Source organism: Oncorhynchus mykiss, chromosome 6 (assembly GCF_057628025.1).
Source record: "Oncorhynchus mykiss isolate SJ-2025 chromosome 6, ASM5762802v1, whole genome shotgun sequence".
NCBI lineage: Eukaryota > Metazoa > Chordata > Actinopteri > Salmoniformes > Salmonidae > Oncorhynchus > Oncorhynchus mykiss.
The window spans coordinates 25,349,520-25,365,230 of record NC_143027.1 but is presented as its reverse complement, the minus strand read 5'-3'; the positions used below and the strand labels follow the sequence as shown (position 1 = coordinate 25,365,230).

General features: G+C 42.9%; 1 protein-coding gene across 1 annotated transcript in view; it reads left to right on the top strand.

The window, feature by feature from the left end:
* Positions 1 to 10,386, top strand: part of LOC110525591 (transmembrane protein 132C) — a 203,284-nt gene extending 192,898 nt beyond the window's left edge. Inside the window, exons 7-9 of the mRNA XM_021605839.3 lie at positions 3,618 to 3,891; positions 6,797 to 6,988; positions 8,512 to 10,386. Coding sequence (XP_021461514.3) covers positions 3,618 to 3,891; positions 6,797 to 6,988; positions 8,512 to 9,699 — 1,654 coding nt within the window. The 3' untranslated portion in view covers positions 9,700 to 10,386. The remainder of the gene's footprint in view (positions 1 to 3,617; positions 3,892 to 6,796; positions 6,989 to 8,511) is intronic.
* The last annotated feature ends 5,325 nt before the right edge of the window (positions 10,387 to 15,711 follow it).

Sequence of the window (15,711 nt, the reverse complement as noted above, 5' to 3'; positions counted from 1 at the left end):
CGAGCTGAGATAAGGGGGGACTTTACCTAGCAGGGTCTTGTAGATGACATGGAGACAGTGGGTTTGGCGACGAGTATGAAGCGAGGGCCAGCCAACGAGAGCGTACAGGTCGCAATGGTGGGTAGTATATGGGGCTTTGGTGACAAAACGGATTGCACTGTGATAGACTGCATCCAATTTGTTGAGTAGGGTATTGGAGGCTATTTTGTAAATGACATCGCCAAAGTCGAGGATTGGTAGGATGGTCAGTTTTACAAGGGTATGTTTGGCAGCATGAGTGAAGGATGCTTTGTTGCGAAATAGGAAGCCAATTCTAGATTTAACTTTGGATTGGAGATGTTTGATATGGGTCTGGAAGGAGAGTTTACAGTCTAACCAGACACCTAAGTATTTGTAGTTGTCCACGTATTCTAAGTCAGAGCCGTCCAGAGTAGTGATGTTGGACAGGCGGGTAGGTGCAGGTAGCGATCGGTTGAAGAGCATGCATTTAGTTTTACTTGTATTTAAGAGCAATTGGAGGCCACGGAAGGAGAGTTGTATGGCATTGAAGCTTGCCTGGAGGGTTGTTAACACAGTGTCCAAAGAAGGGCCGGAAGTATACAGAATGGTGTCGTGAAGAAGTTTAAAGCCGGATTTGGATACAAAAAGATTTCCCAAGCTTTAAACATCCCAAGGAGCACTGTGCAAGCGATAATATTGAAATGGAAGGAGTATCAGACCACTGCAAATCTACCAAGACCTGGCCGTCCCTCTAAACTTTCAGCTCATACAAGGAGAAGACTGATCAGAGATGAAGCCAAGAGGCCCATGATCACTCTGGATGAACTGCAGAGATCTACAGCTGAGGTGGGAGACTCTGTCCATAGGACAACAATCAGTCGTATATTGCACAAATCTGGCCTTTATGAAGCCATAAAGCCATTTCTTAAAGATATCCATAAAAAGTGTTGTTTAAAGTTTGCCACAAGCCACCTGGGAGACACCAAACATGTGGAATAAGGTGCCCTGGTCAGATGAAACCAAAATTGAACTTTTTGGCAACAATGCAAAACGTTATGTTTGGCGTAAAAGCAACACAGCCCATCACCCTGAACACACCATCCCCACTGTCAAACATGGTGGTGGCAGCATCATGGTTTGGGCCTGCTTTTCTTCAGCAGGGACAGGGAAGATGGTTAAAATTGATGGGAAGATGGATGGAGCCAAATACAGGACCATTCTGGAAGAAAACCTGATGGAGTCTGCAAAAGACTTGAGACTGGGACGGAGATTTGTCTTCCAACAAGACAATGATCCAAAACATAAAGCAAAATCTACAATGGAATGGTTCAAAAATAAACATATCCAGGTGTTAGAAAGGCCAAGTCAAAGTCCAGACCTGAATCCAATCGAGAATCTGTGGAAAGAACTGAAAACTGCTGTTCACAAATGCTCTCCATCCAACCTCACTGAGCTCGAGCTGTTTTGCAAGGAGGAATGGGAAAAAATGTCAGTCTCTCGATGTGCAAAACTGATAGAGACATACCCCAAGCGACTTACAGCTGTAATCGCAGCAAAAGGTGGCGCTACAAATTATTAACTTAAGGGGGCTGAATAATTTTGCACGCCCAATTTTTCAGTTTTTGATTTGTTAAAACAGTTTGAAATACTTCATGATTGTGTCCCACTTGTTGTTGATTCTTCACAAAAAAATACAGTTTTATATCTTTATGTTTGAAGCCTGAAATGTGGCAAAAGGTCGCAAAGTTCAAGGGGGCCGAATACTTTCGCAAGGCACTGTATGCCTTGTTTTCACATTGCAATAAATATTCTCATTGAGACACAGTCCATTCTTTGAGAAGATGACTGGTTGCTTATGGCAACTTGAACAGGATTTGCTGTCAGTGGGTGGGTGTTACAGTGCCTTGCGAAAGTATTCGGCCCCCTTGAACTTTGCGACCTTTTGCCACATTTCAGGCTTCAAACAGAATGATATAAAACTGTATTTTTTTGTGAAGAATCAACAACAAGTGGGACACAATCATGAAGTGGAACGACATTTATTGGATATTTCAAACTTTTTTAACAAATCAAAAACTGAAAAATTGGGCGTGCAGAATTATTCAGCACCCTTAAGTTAATAATTTGTAGCGCCACCTTTTGCTGCGATTACAGCTGTAAGTCGCTTGGGGTATGTCTCTATCAGTTTTGCACATCGAGAGACTGAAATTTTTTCCCATTCCTCCTTGCAAAACAGCTCGAGCTCAGTGAGGTTAGATGGAGAGCATTTGTGAACAGCAGTTTTCAGTTCTTTCCACAGATTCTCGATTGGATTCAGGTCTGGACTTTGACTTGGCCATTCTAACACCTGGATATGTTTATTTTTGAACCATTCCATTGTAGATTTTGCTTTATGTTTTGGATCATTGTCTTGTTGGAAGACAAATCTCCGTCCCAGTCTCAGGTCTTTTGCAGACTCCATCAGGTTTTCTTCCAGAATGGTCCTGTATTCGGCTCCATCCATCTTCCCATCAATTTTAACCATCTTCCCTGTCCCTGCTGAAGAAAAGCAGGCCCAAACCATGATGCTGCCACCACCATGTTTGACAGTGGGGATGGTGTGTTCAGCTGTGTTGCTTTTACGCCAAACATAACGTTTTGCATTGTTGCCAAAAAGTTCAATTTTGGTTTCATCTGACCAGAGCACCTTCTTCCACATGTTTGGTGTGTCTCCCAGGTGGCTTGTGGCAAACTTTAAACGACACTTTTTATGGATATCTTTAAGAAATGGCTTTCTTCTTGCCACTCTTCCATAAAGGCCAGATGTGTGCAATATACGACTGATTGTTGTCCTATGGACAGAGTCTCCCACCTCAGCTGTAGATCTCTGCAGTTCATCCAGAGTGATCATGGGCCTCTTGGCTGCATCTCTGATCAGTCTTCTCCTTGTATGAGCTAAAAGTTTATAGGGATGGCCAGGTCTTGGTAGATTTGCAGTGGTCTGATACTCCTTCCATTTCAATATTATCGCTTGCACAGTGCTCCTTGGGATGCTTAAAGCTTGGGAAATCTTTTTGTATCCAAATCCGGCTTTAAACTTCTTCACAACAGTATCTCGGACCTGCCTGGTGTGTTCCTTGTTCTTCATGATGCTCTCTGCGCTTTTAACGGACCTCTGAGACTATCACAGTGCAGGTGCATTTATACGGAGACTTGATTACACACAGGTGGATTGTATTTATCATCATTAGTCATTTAGGTCAACATTGGATCATTCAGAGATCCTCACTGAACTTCTGGAGAGAGTTTGCTGCACTGAAAGTAAAGGGGCTGAATAATTTTGCACGCCCAATTTTTCAGTTTTTAATTTGTTAAAAAAGTTTGAAATATCCAATAAATGTCATTCCACTTCATGATTGTGTCCCACTTGTTGATTCTTCACAAAAAAATACAGTTTTATATCTTTATGTTTGAAGCCTGAAATGTGGTAAAAGGTCGCAAAGTTCAAGGGGGCCGAATACTTTCGCAAGGCACTGTAGATGTTCATGTTACACTTAGTATGTTCATCTTAGACATGTCCAGTGTTGGGGTTAGTTTAGGCTTTCATGTTAAAAGACTGCCTCTGTTTGTGTTGGCAGGTCTGCGCGGGACAGTGATGATGAGGATGATGAAGACCGGAGAGTGAGGAGCTGCACGTTACAATACCAGAATGCCATGGTTCGAGTTTTGACACACTTTGTGGCCGAATCTACCAACCCACGTGGTCAGCCTGCCTTCATGCTAGGCAGTGATTGGCAGGTGGACATCACTGGGCTGGTGTGGGACTTCCTGAAGGTGGAGAACCCACAGATAGCTAAGCTTCAGGACAGACGTATACTGGTGGGACTGGACATGGGGATGACCACCATCCAGGTACGCTGTATATCTGTGCATGTGTGTTATAATCAGCAGTTTCCATTCAATGGCAGAGCAAAAATTAACAGAGCAAGTGAGTTAGGAATTTGAAAATATAACTGTAAAACATCCCTCTGTTTTAATAATAGGGCTGACAAATACCTTATAACAGTCATCTTAAGTCAGTTATAACAATGGGATGGGAGGAGATAATATCTATATTTCTGTTTCACTAACATTTTCCTTATCACTTTATTTCAGTCAGCCAGGCAGGTTGTTATCAATGGTCCCATGTCCCCAGCTTTAGTCTGTGGTGACAGTAAATGGGGCCTCACTCTGGTGCAGAAAGAAAGGGGTCATCTCTCACTAGCAGGGCCCCTTCATTTGTCAGCCTCCGCTGGCTAACTGGATAAACAGCAGTCCGTTAATGATGTCTGTGTGAGACTGATCAGCAGTCTGACAGTGTGGACTCATCCATCTGTCTGCAGGCAGACGTGCCCTCATCTCCACACTCATCCATACCTGTCCCCTGGCTCCCGCCTCCCGTTAGGCTGGGCACAGAGGAAAACACCCTCCAGCCCAACAGTGGAAAACAGCACGAGATGAGACAAAACTGTGAAAAACGTTCTGTTTGTCTGTCACACCGACTACCTCACAGAGAGCTGGTAATGGGTTTCTGTGAAAGATCTCATTTATTTTCAAAATGACATTAATGAAATTAGATTTGCACTAATTAGATTACCAGGAAAATTCCATTAACAGCTGGAATTAGCACTTGATTGGTCCTTGCCTACCTCCGTGTGAATGATGGTGGTTTTCTGTCCACACCAACATTTGATGAACGTTTTATGAACAAACACCTGGCAGTGAATACTGGAAGGGCTTGTTCAGGTCATCCCAATTACTGACAAATAACTAAATATATATACTCATCATTGTAATTGGAAGCCAGCATAATGTTGGAAGGCATCAAGGTCAGAGCTGAGAATCACTGCAGGATTTACAGAGCATCCTAAAATAATGTAATAACAGGCTCCCTACCTAAACAAGGTAATGTGGTTGCGTGACAACACAGTGAAGGTGATGTTTGATGTCCACTCAGCCGTGAGCACATGAATATGAATGAATGTGTGGCATTATACTCAGGGGTATACCAGCCTTTTATATACAGTGCATTCAGAAAGTGTTCAGACCCCTTGACTTTTTCCACATTTTGTTATGTTACAGCCTTATTCTAAAAATAAAAAAACACTCATCTATCTCACACAATAATCCATAATGACAAAGCAAAAGCAGGTTTTTAGAAATGGTTGCAAATGTATAAAATACAAAAAACTGAAATATCACATTTACATAAGTATTCAGACCCTTTACTCAGTACTTTGTTGAAGCACCTTTGGCAGCGATTATAGCCTTGAGTCTTGTTGGGTATGACGCTACAAGCTTGGCACACTTGTATTTGAGGAGTTTCTGCATTTCCTCTCAAGCTCTGTCTGGTTGGATGGAGAGCATTGCTGCACCGCTATCTTCAGGTCTCTCCAGAGATGTTCGATCAAGTCCTGGCTGGACCACTCAAGGACATTTAGAGACTTGTCCCGAAGCCACACCTGCATTGTTTTGGCTGTGTGCTTAGGGTCGTTGTCCTGTTAGATGGTGAACCTTCACCCCCAGTCTGTGGTCCTGAGCGCTCTGGAGCAGGCTTTCATCAAGGATCTCTCTGTACTTTGCTCTGTTTATCTTTCCCTCGATCCTGAGTAGTCTCCCAGTCCCTGATGCTGAAAAACATCCCCAAAGCATGATGCTGCCACCAACATGCTTCACCGTAGGAATGGTGCCAGGTTTCCTCCAGACGTGACGCTTGGCATTCAGGCCGAAGAGTTCAATCTTGGTTTCATCAGACAAGAGAATTTGACCAGAGAATTTTTCCTTTAGGTGCCTTTTGGCAAACTCCAAGCTGGCTGTCATGAGCCTTTTACTGAGTAGTGGCTTCCGTCTGGCCACTCTACCACAATGGCCTGATTGGTGGAGTGCTGCAGAGATGGTTGTCCTTCTGGAAGGTTCTCCCATCTCCACAGAGGAACTCTGGAGCTCTGACAGAGTGACCATCGTGTTCATGGTCACCTCCATGACGAAGGAGCTTCTCCCCAGATTGCTCAGTTTGGTCAAGTGGCCAGCTCTAGAAAGAATCTTGGTGGTTCCAAACTTCTTCGATTTAATAATGATAAAGGCCACTGTGTTCTTGGGGACCTTCAATGCTGCAGACATTTTTTGGTACCCTTCTAAAGATCTGTGCCTCGACACAATCCTGTCTCTGAGCACTACGAACAAGTCCTTCAACCTCATGTCTTGGTTTTTGCTCTGACATGCACTGTCAACAGTGGGACCTTACATAGACAGGTGTGTGCCTTTCCAAATCATGTCCAATCAATTGAATTTACCACAGGTGGACTATAAACAAGTTCTTGAAAGTTATCAAGGATGATCAATGGAAACAGGATGCACCGGATCTCAATTTCATGTGTCATAGGAAAGGGTCTGAATACTCATGTAAATAAGGTATCTGTTTTTTATATTTAATACATTTGCAAAAAGTTCTAAAAACCTGTTTTCGCTTTGTCATTCTGGGTTATTGTGTGTAGATTTTTTAAATTTATTTTTTTAGAATAAGGATGTAACGTGACAAAATGTGGAAAAAGGGAAGGGGTCTGAATACTTTCTGAATAAACTGTATCTAATGAAATGTGTTGAAAGACCAGCTCACCTCACATCCCCTGTATATCAAAAGAGTTCAGGTTTGATGATGTTTGGGTAAATAATTTGTCCTCACAAGTAACTTGTTTCTTTCAAAGAGAATACTTTTCATGTCCCGCCCATAATCTGGATTCCAATGGTCTCTCTCTCTCTCTTGTGTGTACTGGCCCAGGTGCTGTCCCCCCTGTCTGACTCCATTCTGGCAGAGAAGACTGTGACGGTGGTAGATGACAAAGTGACCATCACAGAACTGGGGGTGCAGCTGGTCACCGGCCTGGCTCTGTCCCTGCAGCTCAGCCCAGGAAGCAACCGGGCCATCCTCGCCACGGCAACCACACAGGAAGTGCTGCAGAGCCCCAAACAGGTCTGTTCAACATTCTGTATATCTTCAGAAACTACTGTCCTACTCAGTTAGCAGTCCCTTTGAGTAAGAGGGGGGATTTTACCACGGTGATGCAACAGTGACAATGTTAATTACTGTAGCTTATTTAATGTGAGCCATGACTGTTTTCATCCCATGTTACACAATTGCAGTCCTTTAATGTAAACATTTAGTAAGTACTGCAAACTGTGCGTGTGTGTGCGTGCGTGCATGGTTGGTTGTGTGTATTTATTTGTTCCACTGCATTCCTAACCCTCTTAATTCCAACTCTTGAAAGGCAGCGTGACAGAATGTGTTTCCTTAGGCATCTAACAGAAAGGGAAGCTTAATCTCAGAGCGTGTAAAAGCAACACTGCTCTAGCTGTCCTATCGTCTTTCGCCTCCCTTTCTCCCTTGTTCTCCTTCTCTCGTGACCTCTTTGATCTGTCCATCAGCTCACCCAACACACCCTCTATCTTTCTTTTCCTCTCATCCCTTTCTCTTTCTAGTGAGGGATAGAATGGAGGACATGCTAGTTTTATCAGTCCAATCTCTGTAGGGAGGATGTCCGTGCGGAGATAAGCGGCCAGTAATTCCCTAGCGGATCTGTAATTAGAGAGCAATGGCCGACTACTGAAGGGATCTCCACCCCTGCTCCCGGGGATTTGTCCTGTGGCCAAGATGCTTGTATGTGTCAAATCCCCATTTGCATGAACTGTCTTTAATGTGACTGTTCTTTTCACTATCTTTTATTCTGTGGGCTCTCAGAGCACAGCAGCTGAGTTAGCGAAACAGTGGGCCTTAGTTAGCTATCCTCTACCCTCCCCATTCCTACTATTATAGTATATGAGTCTGTATGACTCCCAAGGCGTAGGCGTAGGCCTACATCTCTAAAAGTAGTACCAAAAATAGTACATCTTGTTGTTTCTTTACGTTCTGATCTTTTGAACCTTGTCCTGTTGAAGTGTTGAGTCAGGCAACTTTGCTTTCTTGTTCCTCATGGAATTATTATTATTTATTTTTTTAACCTTTATTTAACTAGGCTTGTCAGTTAAAAACAAATTCTTATTTTCAATGACAGCCTAGGAACAGTGGGTTGACTGCCTTGTTCAGGGGCAGAACAACAGATTTTTTACCTTATCAGCTCAGGGATTTGATCTTGCAACCTTTCAGTTACTAGTCCAACACTCTAACCACTAGGCTACCCTGCCTAACAATTACTCTACAAGGTGCTGTATACAATTAGCTTGCCTAATGAAATAACTGAATGCAGAAATTGTAAATGAGTTTTAAATTGGTATTTTTTAAGCCTTCATTATTCTCTACTTATGTTGAGATTGCTGTAGCTCTTCAACATGTGATAATGTGACCTGTGTGAGGTCACTGTCAGTGTTACATTAGAAAAATATTTGTTTTTATTTGCTCTTTTTTTTGCTCTTGTTCATTGTAAGTAGTCATGTCTGTGTTTGGTTCTGTGTGTGTTACCTACTCACTGTGTGTTTGTGTGTATGTGTGTGTTTGTCCAGGAGGCCCTGATCAGCGCGTGGCTGCAGTTCAGTGACGGCTCCATGGCTCCTCTGGACATGTACAACCCAGACTACTTTGTCCTGACGGCCACGTCTCTGGATGAGGAGGTGGTGACGGTGCAGCAGGACCCCTCCTGGAAGTGGCCTGTGATCGTAACCGAGTCAGAGGGCCAGGGCCTGCTGGTCAGGGTGGAGATGACTGTCTGTGAGCTATGCCAGAAGTTCAAACGCCGCAGCGTGCTGGCTGCAGGGAACTGCAATGTCAGGGTGAAGTTTGGCCAGAGCGACAGTGGCACCTCCAGGGGCAGTGACTACGGTCCAGAGGGAGAGGAGCTTGAGAACAGGGCCAGCGACCGCAGACAGCAGTCCCCCTCCCAGGACAGGACTGGTCTGGACGGCCACTACTACGGCAGCTCCATCTCTGACATGGACAACGGGGTCATGAGGAGGGTCACCACCACCACGAGTACCATCGTCAGGAGGCCCAATGGAGACAAGCTGTCAGACGATGGGAACCAGGTCCAGAACATGCCAGACTTCTCTGAATTCCCTGCTCATGTGGACCTCCCTCGCAGCCGCAACATGGACGATGATCTGATCCAGACAGCCCGGGGCCTCACTGACCTGGAGATTGGTATGTACGCCCTGCTGGGGGTCTTTTGCTTGGCCATCCTGGTCTTCCTCATCAACTGCATCTCCTACACCCTCAAGTACCGCCACAAGGAGCTGTCCATCGAGGGCCAGGAGAGCATGAACCACGCCCATGACTGGGTGTGGCTGGGGAACGAGGCGGAGCTGCTGGAGAGTCAAGTTAGTCTGTCCCCCCAGCAGGACGAGCTCACCTCCATGGTGGACTGCACCGCAGGGTTGGAAGAGGGTAGCCACCTGCTCAACGGGGCTTCTGTCCATAAGAACGTGCAGGGCCAGGTGCACCGGGCAGCAGACACGGGGGGCTGCACAGCCAAGGACAGCAAAGGAGACTCGCCGACCACAAAGAGGAAGCGTGTGAAGTTCACCACGTTCACCACCATCCTGCCGGACAATGGTTGCCCCACTGTCAGCACACTGAGCATGGGCCACAGCCAGGACATTAAGTGGGTGTGTCAAGACGTAGAGCTAGGGGACTCCAAGGAGCCCTGGAACTACATGGAGAGGTTGAATGACAGTGCTTTAAAAGAGGTGGCGTAGTCTGTGTGCTCAGTGCACTTATAGCGAACTCACCCTTATGCCTTTCACAGTGAAGTTGGCCTGGACAGCACCTAATGCTAAACCCAGAGGAGGTTGAAATCTGGAAAATGTATTTAAGGGGACAAAATAGTAATGATACCACACAGGAATAATGGCAAATCATTAACTTGAAAGAAATTAGGATGTCTGTTTATTTTTTTATAATTTGTTTCTCTCTTAATATCTTCCTACCTTTTTATCATTATTTCATTATGGTTATTTTGTAGGTAGACTTAAATCATGTTCCCAGACTAGCTCTGCATTATTGACAAATCTATGAAATGTTACGCAGATGATATGTAGATTTAAGAATGTAACATGAATAAATATTTAAGATGTATATAAAGTACTCGTAGAAAGGTTTTGGAAGTTTTGTAGCATTTTGAATATTGATTTCCTATTCCATGTCGTTTTTCATTTATTCATTTCTTTATAAGTGGCTGGCCTCCCAGAATAGACCAGAGTTAGTTTTCAGAACATCCTGCATGTGGTTTGAAATAAAGGCACAAATTTTAGGTTCATCCTCATCTTTACCAGAAGACACAGAGAAACGGCTATGTATATACTGAACAGTCCTCCTACAAGCCATTGTATTGTTGCTCTGTATATTGTATTTTCATATCTATCATTTAAAGAATATTCAACAATGTAGAGTATGCGTGTCCATTTCTATCCACCAACCACATGGAAATACATTAAAACAAGCCCACACTAACTTCTCTTTGCTGCCCACTATCTTCAATGACTGGAGATTAGTGCTTTTCCAAGTTATGTCTTCATATAAGCCACACAGTATAGTTAATATGGTGTAGGAGTTGTAATTGACTACAGTAATTACCAGTAATGGAATCATTTCACAAAGGCTACATTTCCTTGGTGAAGAAAACTATTTACCCATTAGGCAACTGTAAGTAATTTGCTGCTCTTCTATTCTCAGAATTTAGCCAAACATACTTAACTCAACTGTATATTAGACCAATCCATTAAGCTTGGTAGCACAACAGCTAGATTTGGATAAAGGATGAAGATGTCACCAATTATTCTACCAGCAACTATTAGAGTGATTCTCTACAATAACATGACGCCTACCTCATGAATACTGATTGTACTACATGTCAATGTGACATTTCCTCTACAACCCCTCACATTTAAATGCCAATTATGGTCAAATGAACCCGTCTCTGAGCCTGCAGAAATGCTCGGTGAGGACAAAGTGGAATAAGATTTCTTTTGAAATGAAACATTTCCATCATCAACCCTAATAAATAGGCCAAGCCTTCTACTGTACACGGGAAAGAGGATGGGGAAAACATTTCCGCTGGAGTTACTTCAAATATGAGTCATTTAGCTAACCAGCACAGCCATAATATCAATAATCAATGTAACGTTTGTTACAATATCTACTGCTAGGGAGTAGACACCAGACAGACGGGCGGACGGACAGACAGACAGTGAGCAAACACTCCTCTAACATAAACAGCTGAGCCAGCAAATTACAGCAATATCCTTTCCACTGCTGAGTTAAACTAGCTGTTGTCTACGAGGCCCGTTGAATAGTGCTCTCCTGAAAGCTCCTGTGCACTGATAGGGACCCTCCTCATTCCTTTATTCATTTAGTTCAAGTAGCTTGTCTACATGATTCCCTGCTGCTCCTGCTGTTCCTCTATTGATCTTAGGCTTTATGGTGAATGAAAACCTCCCTTCTATATCTGTTTCTCTATTCCTCCTTCTGTCTTTCCCTCTGTCTCCTCTGCTTCTTTGTCTCTGCTTCTCCCCTGTCCTGATGAATGATTATTTATTTTTCCTCTGCTCTTTTTCTTCCCCCGTGTGATTTGACCTGTACTGTGGCTCTATCAGTGGAGTGGAGGGGGATTGATGTGGGGGCTGTGTGCAGTGCAGTGCGCTGGGACTGTGAACGCTGTGCACTGTGGACTGTGAAGGGCGCAGAAAGCCAGCTAGGCTTAGGAGGAATTTAACATGATTGATGGAGGGCCCTCTGTAATTAACACACCACTATCACTCTGTTTCTTTGCCCAGTGGTAGCTTTGGCCTTTTTACGTAGAGACAAAGCAGCAGCACATGGTATTACAAGTCCCCTCGTTTTTCCCCTCCTGAGTCTCTGTGTTTGGAAATAGGTATACCTACATGAAATTAAAGATATAATACATGCTTGCTTGGTACAGGCAAACATAAATAAACCTCCCATAGGACTCCACTTGGATAGACTTAATTGAATTGATCATGAGATCAGCAGTACACTCACAGTAAATTATGAGCTGTTCTTTTCTCCCCATGGTAGTGATGTGCACTCTCTGTGCTTACTCTCTCGAAATTCACTGATTGACTTATATAGCTTATTGTTTTAGTTTTTTTGTATAAAAAACATTCAGTGCGCTATACTAGCACACACATCATTGAGGTAGAGTTCTCAGACTGCTGGTGATCCTTCTAAATTTTGGAAAACAATAAATGCACTGAGTGTGGAAATTCCTCTCCTTCCCTGCCTAAGCAAGTTGTGTCAGACTCTGGCATCATTACTGAGAAAAATAAGATAAGTGATGCTTTTAATCAGCATTTCATCTCTGCAGGTTTTTTATTTGAAAGAAATTGTGGTTTAATTAACCCTGTTCAATCAGTCGACTGCTCTTCCCTCTCCCACCCTCCAGTTGGATCATTGGAAGATCAGTCAATTTATAGCAAATCTTGATGAATTTTCTACTTGTGATGGCTAGATGCCTTCCTTAAGATGTAAAAAAAAAAAAAAAAAAAAAAATCCACTGGGGGTGATTTGCTTGATCCTTTCTTGATGCAGATTTCTGCTCCCGATTGTGGAGTCAATAACCAGGTTTCCATCCAACCTTTTCATGTGAGTAAAGTGTATGTCGGATACAAACTGTCATGACAGGCCTGATGGAAACAGAAGATTTTTCATTAAACTTTCCAAATGTCGACAAAACTAAACACGCTAGAAAAGAGGGGATCTTTTTCTGTTGGTAAAATGATAATAACCTTCATATCGAAGTAAACTTGGAGTCACGCGAGGTTGTGTGATCCTCCAACTATTGTTCGTCAGGAAAGCATGCAGTTTATTATGCTAGTTTAAGAAAAAATATACGTTATGAACTTCATAGGATGGTGAAAGTGCAAGGGGACGCATGATTCTTCTTTCTAATAAATATCAAGGGTCTTATTCTGTTGACATTATCATCGACGCTTGGCAAATAAAAACAATCTCATCATGTAGGCTATACATGCGCTCTAGCCAACTGCACAGATACCATACTGTATCTGCGCCCTGTGCGCTGTTGGCTAGAGCGCACCTGTCAATAACAGTCGGCACACTCGCTATATATCACACACATTTATGTGAGAAAACAAGAGTTGAAAAAGTGATGTTTTATTTGGTACATGGGAATTTAACCGCACAAGGTACATTATTTTTATGTGCACTACGTCATCACGCACAGCTTTTATCAACAATTACATTTGATGGAAACACACATCTGATGGGAAAATGCAGATTTTAGAATATTCACATGAAAATATGTCCCCAAATGGACAGAAACCTAGATATTGACATTTTTTATCTGATTATCTCGGGTGCTATCCCCCCCCTTCTTTGGAAGGATGTGCTTCCTCTCCACAAAGGTAGATCAATGCATTGCACTCTATGTTTTGAAAGCCCTCCTGCATAAACTTCTGCCATACCTTACTTCATTGTTAACCTGTTGACATAGGAGATACAAGATCTGGTCTCAGGGTTGGCTAACTCTGGAGATCTCTTTAATTTTCACCACAGGAGTCTGCTCAGGGGAGAACAGCTCATAATAATGCGGAAACAGAGAAAACGGAATGGCATCAAACACCTGGAAACCATGTGTTTCATGTATCTAATACCATTCCACCATTCTGCTCCAGTCATTACCACGAGCCCGTTCTCCCCAATTAAGGTGCCACCAACCTCCTGTGATCTCCACGAGTTGGGTAGATCTGCTTTTAACAGCTGTTAGGGAATCTTTTTACTGAAGAATGTGTCTGTTTATGATTGTGTTTTTCTTTTCATGTATTGTTGTGTATAATAACGTGTATTTTAATGTCTATCTGGATGTGCAGTTTAATGTGTATGTTGTATTTTGATATGTATTGTTGTGCTAAACAGGGCACATCTGAAAAAAAGAGACCTTGGTCTGAGCATCGACTCCCTGTTAAAATAAAGGTTAAATAAAAGAAAGAGCAGCTGCCAAGTTCAGCTTGCCGTTCCAGTCTAACCATATTTTATTTTACAGATGGAGCCCTGGGGAACTGCAGACAGCATTGTTAAAAAACACAACCCTGGTGCCTGAGCCAAGTAGCTGGCCTTGTAAACAAAGTCTCCCGCCTGACCTGTGCACCTCAATGGGATGACAAACAACAACATTCCCCCCGCTCCCCACCCCCTGGATCCACTACAGAAAATAGCAGTGATGACTCAAACACCCAACGGCAATGAAAGATTGGCTGGCAAAAATCCTCCAGCTGTAAGATGAGGGGTGCACCCAACCATGACATATAGTGAGGCTGGTTGGAAAATGTACCACTCCAAGACCTGGTGGGACATTTTAAACCTGTTTGAAAACAAGTGACGGTCACAAGGCCAGAGCGATATACCGCTGATGATAGCAGCAAGCTTTGTCAAGGCTGAGGAAGATTTTTATATTTTGATGGGACACTGGCTGTATGCCTACACAAACAACCCTGGCAGATAATGACAAATCTTAGCAATACATCCTGGTACATACAACATACCTGCAAATATGTTTTTCTGGTTTTCTGTTCACATGCCTGGCCAAACTAATGTGGCATACCTTAACGCTCCCCTGCCACACACCCCGGTGCTATGGAAACCGGCACTGACAGTGACAAAACATGCTGTGGTACTGAACAACAGATACGTGAATAATAACAACAACAGGTTAAAGAAGGATTTTTAAGCCTTGAGACATGGATTGTATGTGTGCCATTTAGAGGGTGGATGGGCAAGACAAAATACTTAAGTGCCTTAAGAACGGGGTATGGTAGTATCCAGCCAACTGTGGGAAGCATTGGAATCAGCATGGGCCAGCATCCCTGTGGAACAATTCCGACACCTTGTAGAGTCCATGCCCCAATGAATTTGAGGCTGTTCGCAGGGCAAAATGGGGTGCAACTCAATGTTCGTTACACTCAGCGTATAAACCAATGATGTATATAAATCATTGGTATAAACACTAAATGACTGGTGTATCATTATTTTGACCAATTAGATCAGCTCTGAAAAAGATCTGATGTGATTGGTCAAAAGACCAATTAGTGGAAAAAAGATCCGAATTAGAATGCCTGTGTAAACACAGCCTTTAAGGCTCAAGCAATTAAAAGGTTTTAATGGTCCCAATAGCCTATCTCAATGAACAACATGTGAGATAATACCATCTTACTCAATAATTACAACTGCAAGACTCAATTATCGTTAGTGAGGGTGTTTGATAACAGGGTTGGGTAGGTTACTTTCTAAATGTAATCCGTTAGTTACTAGTTACCTGTCCAAAATTGTAATCAGTAACGTAACTTTTGGATTACCCAAACTCAGTAATGAGATCACATTCCGTTATTTTTTAGATTACTCTCCCTTTAAGAGGCATTAGAAGAAGGCAAGAATATATGTTACCAATTGAACGACATCTATTGCAGGATAAATCATGTTAAAGTTTACATAGCTGGCCATATATGGATGTTACATTTTACTTTATGGGTTGGTTATGTAGGCTTCTTTAAACCCATCGCTTTCTCCTACAAATAATAATACGATTAAATTATATCTTTACATTAAAAACCAAAGTCTATCAGAATTCCACTCATTCCAATAAATGACTGGAATTCATAAACAACAGAGTAGGGCTGGCTAATAATTCCTTAGTTTTGGGGTCATGCTCAGGTAAAACACAGAATCTTGAATGA